Source organism: Silene latifolia, chromosome 7, assembly GCF_048544455.1.
Source record: "Silene latifolia isolate original U9 population chromosome 7, ASM4854445v1, whole genome shotgun sequence".
Taxonomy (NCBI): domain Eukaryota; kingdom Viridiplantae; phylum Streptophyta; class Magnoliopsida; order Caryophyllales; family Caryophyllaceae; genus Silene; species Silene latifolia.
The window spans coordinates 62,944,888-62,953,473 of NC_133532.1; the positions used below are offsets into that span (position 1 = coordinate 62,944,888).

General features: G+C 35.6%; 1 protein-coding gene across 1 annotated transcript; it reads left to right on the forward strand.

Annotated features, from left to right (window-relative positions):
* Positions 1-3,301: 3,301 nt before the first annotated feature.
* On the forward strand, positions 3,302-8,444 carry LOC141592241 (RAN GTPase-activating protein 2-like). The gene is made up of 3 exons (XM_074412846.1): positions 3,302-3,440; positions 4,536-4,771; positions 6,650-8,444. Exon 3 carries the CDS (start codon positions 6,661-6,663, stop codon positions 8,197-8,199), a length of 1,539 nt encoding a protein of 512 aa, XP_074268947.1. The 5' UTR covers positions 3,302-3,440; positions 4,536-4,771; positions 6,650-6,660; the 3' UTR covers positions 8,200-8,444.
* Positions 8,445-8,586: the final 142 nt, after the last annotated feature.

An 8,586-nucleotide genomic window follows, 5' to 3' on the forward strand; every position in this document is an offset into this window, starting at 1 on the left:
CATTTTCATATGATATACTCATTTTATTAAATTGCTCCACCCATATATTCAACAAATGGGTATATTGTATAAAAACGGAGGAAGTATTAGACATGGGATTATATATAATCAAAATATATCGTCATAATATAAATCGGGTTACATAACTTACATTATCGAATTTTCATGAATGCTCAATACATGGGCCATTGCCCTTTGGGCCGAGCAAACATTGGCTTCATAATTCGAAAATACAAAACATGCAAGCACCCGACCCATAACATAACACAATTAACAACATTACTCATTTACCCATATAAATAATCCATCAACAAACCCTACCCCTCCATTTTATAAAAAAACTCTCGTCTGACCTCCCTCCCTCCTTTCTCATTTGAGTTTTCTAATTGACAACACTACCGTCGACACCGCATCTCCTCTTATTTCATTCATAATAAACTCAAATCATCCTCTTCTCTCATTTATAATATCGTCTAACCTCGCTCCCTCTTATCAGCATTTAACTCTCCTAAATCTTCCATCTTCGTCACCATCCCATGCGAGATTTGTGCCTCTCACGATCCTAGCTTCGTTTCTTAGTTAGATCCTCATCAAAGATGGCACCATTGATTGATATCTTTTAGAGGTCTGATTTCTTTCATTTTTTTTTACTCGCATGCAGCATAATTATCACAATTCGTGTTTAATTATTTAAAACTTCTTAAATTATTTTTACACTTCTTAAATTACTTTTCTCGTTTTTATAAATTTTAAAGTAAATACTCCGTATCATTTACCTAATTATTATTTATTTTTTAAAAGTTGATTTTTTTATAAAATTATTAGTGAATTATTAGTTAATATCATAGATCTCTTAATTTTAAATTTTACATTTTTTTTATTATGTTTATAATAGTAATTTCACATATCTGATGATTTTTTTTAATTTCTATAAAATTATTTCCTGATTTAAAATTCGGTGATTTTTTTATATATGTATCGTAGATATTGTGAAAACTGTTGCTTATTTTTATAAACTATGAATAAGAATATTCATAAATCTGATGAGTTTTGTTGTTTTTTTATTAAAATGTTGTAAATGTACAAATTTTATTATAAATATTTGTATAAAACTAAATATTTGTATATTAAGATATGTATTTTTGTGTTCTGTATTTTGGAATGGATACCTTATATGGAGAAGGTGAGGAAGAAGCTTGAAGTTAAATTCTGGAATACAGATGAGTTTGATGAGGAATTTGTAATTTGATGTTTTGAAATGATTATTTGTAACATTTTGTAATTTTTGGATGTGCATAATGTATTAGGAATTTGTAATTTTTGGATGTTCATATTGTATTATAATGTATGGTTTTATGTAAAATCGCTAATTAAATAAGAGCAAAAGTTGAGATGTTAAATATCATATATTATAATAATATCATATAATATAATATCACCATATCATATAATATAATACACCATATAATATAACTTTCAATTAAAAGCATCGAGTATATTAAAAAGTAAGAAAGAGCATAATTAATTGTGTTGAAGAACGTGGATGAGTAATTTCAGGGAATTTTTTTTTTGCAGTGGACCCCAGCTAAAAAATTGAGAACCAATCACAATCCTTTAAAAAACCTAGCTTTTATACTAGATAGATTATTAGTTTTGTAATTAAAAGAATAATTAATATATAAATTTCACGATATTACTCAATTTGCTTGATTATTTTAAGAGTTCAATTTTTTTTATATCAAAATATAATGACGTGAAATATAAAAAATTAATGAGGTGTTAATTTAGAACGAATAAGTAATATAAAAATAAAAACTATATAAATATCCATTCATTGCGTGGAATCAACACTAATTATATACATTTGATTTATACACGTGTATCGATGTCCATTTTCTTTTGTTCATAACTTTAACATATATTAAAAAAACATAAAAACTTAATATTCACAATATACCCGGTAAGACAATTTAAACAAGATCTCACATGACTATTTTATATGCTATGTATAGTAAAAGGTTTTATCGAAGTTTCTCTCCATTTTTTTTTTGAAAGGGAAAGCCCGAAGGCTTTATTGCATTAATAACGAATCAAAGATAACAAAGTTGTTCGCGATCGGCGGTAAGACATCCGACCACACTACTCTAGGTAAAATATGGGCTAGCGCGTGCGCCACACTGTTATTAACTCGACTAGTGTACGACCAAATAACATAAACAAATGAATTACACAAAACTAAAATGTCATAAAAAGCGAGCAATAAAATACTGCTTCCAAAAGACTTTTTCTTCAGCGCCTCGATAACTGATAGATAATCGCTTTCCACAATCACCTTAGCACGGCCCCTTCGAACCGCTTCACCGACACCTTCAAAGACCGTAACCGCCTACGCCATATGTGGATCCCAATCCTGCAATAAAACAGACGATATACTCCACATAACCTTGCCTCGCTCATCTAGACACACCACACCCAAGCTTACCCCTTCTCCCTCCTTGACTCCTGCATCCACATTTATTTTCACAAACCCTTCTAACGGTGCACTCCACACCTTGCGAACCGCTTGCTCTTCACACAAATGCCCTTCCTCCCTTCTCCTATCTCGCTGAAATTCGCCCCCCTCAATCTCCTCCATCACGTCATATGCCCGCCTAATCACACTCCAATGATCCACCTATCTTGACTCAAAACCGACTTTGTTACGATGCTCCCACAACGCCCAACAACCCACCGTAAAATAGCATGTTCTAGCCCCCCAGCTCCCTCTACTTCGCTTCCACCCAATCCCGCACACAACCACCCCCCTTAACCTTTTCATCCTCTAATCCAAGGCCCCCCCAAACCCGTTTCGCAATAATACAATCACGGAAGAAATGAAGACTCGACTCAAGACTAGAATTACAAAACGAACATAAAGCACACTCACATCGAACTCGAGACGCAATGTTCGCTCTTGATGCTAGAGCCTCGCTGCACAACTGCCAAAAGAAGAGCTTCAGTCGTGGCCAAACCGAGATTTTCCAAAGCCTATTCCATAACCATTTCTCCCTCTCCAATCTGAAGCACCCCCCACCTCTAACCCTTCCTTCTCACCCACCAAGCGACGATAGGCCGATTTGACCGTAAAGACCCCATCTTTCTACGCCACCCAATACCAAGAATCACAAGGCCGATTAGAGCTCACCCGAATATTATAAATCCTTCTCCATTTTTAATAGTGCCCAAAAACAAACGTATAGAATTGAATGAAATGGAATTGTAAAATTTTTTAAATTAAAATGGTCCAAATGATTGATAAATCAAGCAAATAACATATGAACATTCTTGTAACTCGAACCCGCAAATGATCCTCAATTTAGTATAAACCAATTCTTACAAATTTTCCAAAAAAAAAACCCTTCTGAAATTTTGTATGATCGGAGATTGCCACAGATCCTCAGGTTTAAACTTTTATCTCCGCTATTCATATTTTTCTTTTTTTTTTTTCTTTTTTTTTTTTGTCTTTTGCAGAATCTGAGCTTTTTATATTTATCCGTTCTTAATACATTTCTCTTTATAATTTTATTCCCTTTTTACGTGATTATCATATTGCTGGGTATTACATTGTGATATCTAATGCACTCAAATTCGCTAAATTGATCTGTTTTTCTTTTTTTTTTCTCCATGTTTTTTTTGCTATTTTTTGTCGCATTTTGAGGTGTGCGTTCACCATGAGCGGTTATGGGTGATTCTGAAGGATGATTCATGTCAGCCGACCCCAAATTATTTTGGGATTAAGGCTCTGATGTTGTTGTTGTTGCTGCTGTTCTTCTTCTTTGCCATTTTATCCCTTTTAGTGTTTACTCGTAGTTTACTGCATTGCGACGACAAATCTTATTTGCAGTGGAAGACGGATGGTTATTAAATTCTGTACTTTCTTGCCTTGGTGAATTATGTGTATTGGAGAATGTTCTTCTCAGAAAATCTTCACTATGGTTGAATTAGCAATTGCTTAAATCGGTGTTTCTGATTTTTTAGTAGTTGCTCTCATGTAAAACCGTCATGTGGCGCGACAAACTTATTGTTGCCACTATTATATGAGGTGGATGACATAAAATGAGGTCGTTTTAAGCCACACAACGGTCTTATTTGAGTGTTTGTGCAATGTTAGACTTTTAGCCCCCTCCATCCCGTTCCCCCTTAGTTACTCTTATTTAGCTGCAACTGTCGTATGCTGCAGTCGTCTTATTGTAGGACTGATTTTTATTGTGAAATGATATTAATATCAAGTTTCTGAATGTATCATCGTACCAGGAGTGGAAAGGGAACGGTCTATTTTGTGAAATGATTTCTCGTTTTTGGCCTAATATGGAATTTACATTTGCCCTTTTTGAGTAATTATGAAACTTTAATAAGTTATCTAAATATGACAATGAATGAATCTCTCACTGCGGTTTCTAATCTACCATTCATGTACTTTTAATTATGTTACTCCTCCAACCACTGTATGTTTGCCTAGCGTATATGTTCTCAGTTTGGTCTTTATCACTTTACAGGTGGAGTGTGGACTGTGGACTACACTTAAATCACCCGAGTGTTATTTGTGGCTCTACAGAGTACTAGGCAACCAGCTACCAGGAGCAAACATTGTGCTCATTGCAACTCGAAAAAGAGAAAATAACTGTTGGCGTTCAGCTCTTAGGGATATGCAAGTTGCAGAAAACAATGGAATCATTGTATTTGCATGCAATTAGAGCCCAAGTAATAATTGGTTAGCTTTATTGTTAATCAGGTAAATTATTCTTTCAGTTACGGGTTTGTGATAGATTCTTTGTTTGTTTTTCCTCGAAAGAGTCTTGTGTTTTCATGTGTTTCAAGAACTGTCAGCTCTGGTGTTAGATTTCGTTCTTACATGATAAAATTAGGTGAAGTAAGTTTTCTTAAGTTGATGCTAGATAAAAGATAATAGATACTCCTATATAAAAGTGATTTGTGTTTTGTGCCTTTGATTTAGAGGGTTTCCTTTACTTGTCTGTAAATCTCTATACACCCTCTCTTGAAGTTAGGGTGGGTCGACTTCACCACATAAGACATGCTTGTTGTTACTCATTATTCGAGCTGTTATAATGAGTTCTTTTATTAACTTTTCTGCTTTGATATGGATAAATTACTCTGTGATCGTAGATTTCATTTACGATTGTGGTAAACGCAATATTGTGAGTTATTAAGTGGGAATTGAAGGTGGATTTGGAAATATTACCTTGGCATTGCTAGCTTCTAGGTGATCAAGCAATTTATTTTCTCCACTACCAAAATGGGAATATGGATAATATTTGAATCTACAAGAAGTTACAACTATTATGACTATTTGTAGCTTAATTGTAAAGCTGACTACACTGTAGAATATGTAAGCTTATAGTTTTCCGGGGGAGTAATAAGACCTTCAATCTAGAGAAATTATCTCAAGCCAACCTAGCCTATACAAGCCAACCATTGCCCCGTAGGGTAGCAATTTCGTATTACTTACTACCAGGCTGTCTTCGTGGGTCAATTGTTTATCTAATAGTAGCCTTTGCCTATTTGAGGGCGAATATCAGATAGAGTTGTGAAGAAGCTCTTCTCCTAGCTTAAAATAGTCTCCCAAGCTTCAGTCTTTCGGCATTCAAACTAGCCTGGTTTTGACTGTGAACCTTTTGGTTTAGTGGATGTTTATGATCTCTTTGTATTTGGGCGTTTGCCTGCCTTTCAATTTGTTGATACAACTAAAATTATCAGGTGTCTGTTATTTCTTTTCTCCATTTTAGTTGTATATTGTTTCTGTTCAATATTTGGTGACTTCGCCATATCTTTTGTGGATTCTCCTACTAGCAAGTAACCAGACACCTTTTTATGCGGACTCAGCTGCTTACGAGTGGTTTTAAAAAAATTGGGATCAATCTTTTCATGGATTAACAATTTCTTTTTGGGATAATTAATTCAGGTCATTACTAGAAATTACTGAAAAAGTTGGTGACCTGAAATTAATTCAGGTCATTACTAGATCCATCAATCTCTAGTATGCGATTGTTGGATCTTTTTGTCGCTTTAAGCAGTTGGTGACCTGAAATTACTGAAATTTTTTTTACATTTCATACAGAGCGCATAATATTACTAAAGCTACATGGAAGATGGAACCTATACTCCCTCGTTTATAATGTCAAGTTTTTTATTAATCATCAGTTAGTGACATCTATTGCCAATAGCGAATCCAGGAAAATTTCTTTCTGGGGGCCTGATTAATATTTAAAATCTATATACACAAAAAAGTTGTAAATTTTTTTTAGCCTGAAAATTAGACAAAATACGCAAAAACAATTCTGTTTCCAGTGTCCGCACATCCCGGAATGTTGTTAGTAGATCCGCCGCTGTTGCCATTACCTTATTCAGATGTTAATAAGCAATAAAGATGCTATCTGATATGGTGTTTCTCCAATAAAACTTTCACCCATGATGGTAGTTGTACTCCTTGCCACAGTTTAAAGATCCGATACTACGTGGACCTCATTTTGCTAAATATCTTATAAACCGACTTCTATATTTCCATTCTTTTTTGTGCGTTGCCACTTAATTCCATATGAGTATCACCTACTTCCATTCTCTTGTATTGAATAGTCACATGAATGTTGTTCAGGTTATATTGAAATGGACTCTGCAGTGCTAACTCAGGAAACTCCCAGAATATCCACTAAATTGTGGCCTCCTAGTAAGGGTACCAGGGTATTGTTTGTAGAACGGATAACAAAGAATCTTACAACTCCCTCAATTTTCTCCCGAAAGTATGGCCTTCTGAGTTTGGAAGAAGCTGAAATCGATGCAAAGAAAATTGAGGAATCAGCTTTCCATCATGCAAATGAACATCACAAGGAGGAACTATTTAGTGACGGGAGTTCTGCTGTTTTACTCTATGCAAAAAAGTCCAGTAAATTCATGCTTGAAGTTCTTAGAAGAGGGCCCACTGTCCTAGACAACGCAACACTTGAAATAACACGAGATTTAAATCAAAAAACGGTTTTCGACATCTCTGGAGGTCGTCGGTCAGTTATCCACACCGAAGACGCTGAGGAGCTTGTAAAACCATTAAAAAGCTCATCCAATTCATATTCTAGAATCTGCTTTAGTAACACAAGCTTTGGCGTGGGTGCTGCTCTTGTTTTTCAGCCCGTCTTGGTTTCCTTGAGAAGTCAGCTGAAGGAAGTTGACCTGTCTGATTTTATTGCTAGTAGACCAGAAATCGAAGCTCTAGAAGTTATGGAGATTTTCGCTTCTGCCCTTGAAGGTTGTCAACTGAGGTACCTAGACCTGTCAAACAATGCCTTGGGCGAAAAAGGGATTCGAGCATTTGGTTCACTTCTAAAATCGCAAAATAATCTCGAGGAGCTGTATTTGATTAATGATGGAATATCGGAGGATGCTGCACGAGCAGTGAATGAATTGATTCCTACCACTGATAAACTGAAAGTCCTTCACTTCCACAATAACATGACCGGAGATACTGGGGCAATATTCATCTCTGAAATTGTAAGACGTTCACATTTATTGGAAGATTTCCGGTGTTCTTCTACAAGGGTGGGCGCTGAGGGTGGGGTCCAACTTGCCGAATCACTAGCCACGTGTACCCATATGAGAAAACTTGATTTGTGTGATAACATATTTGGTGTGGAAGCCGGGTTAGCTTTGAGTAAGACACTTCATAATCTTGTTAATATTGTTGAAATTTACCTTAGCTACTTGAACTTGGAAGATGAAGGAGCAGAGGCAGTTGCCATTGCTCTAAAGGAGTCGGCCCCTTCTCTTGAGGTTTTGGATATGGCTGGGAATGAAATCACAGTTAAAGGAGGACCTGCCTTGGCCTCATGTATATCCTCTAAACAGTTCCTGACCAAGTTGAACTTGGCTGAAAATGAGCTCAAGGATGACGGAGCCATATTAATAGCTAAAGCATTAGAAGAAGGGCATGGGCAACTATGTGAATTAGATATGAGCTGTAATTTAATCAGAAATGCCGGAGCTCAATACCTGGCACATGCTATCTTGAATAAACCTGGGTTCAAGAAGCTTAATATCGATGGTAATTACATTTCTGATGATGGAGTGGATGAGGTTAGAGATATACTTAAGGGCTCGCCTTATATTCTCGGACCATTTGACGACAATGATCCCCAAGGAGAGGATACTGATTAAGGATGGCATAATTTGAATATATTGAAAGCACAATACAATACTGTGTGTTATTATTAAAATAGATAGGAACTATTATATAAGAGTTATTCCTTCCTTCTAAATTTGATCAAGCGAGAGGAACATGATGTTCCTTTCCGTCTCTGTGACTGTGGCTTAATACTTAAGGATTTCCTTCTTCCGAGTACTTTCTTGTGGGACGATTTTACTGGAATAATTAATGACAATGAAGTTTATTTGATTGAAAACAGTCAGATGCGCGAACTGCTTGTATACTTGTGTTTGATATTGTTTCAGAATGTAAAGCTCAGGCCTGAGCCCATGACATTGTTTCTGAAGAGTGAAGAGCAGTGTAAGTTGCTGCATTGCTGATGTATTAAAAACACTCAT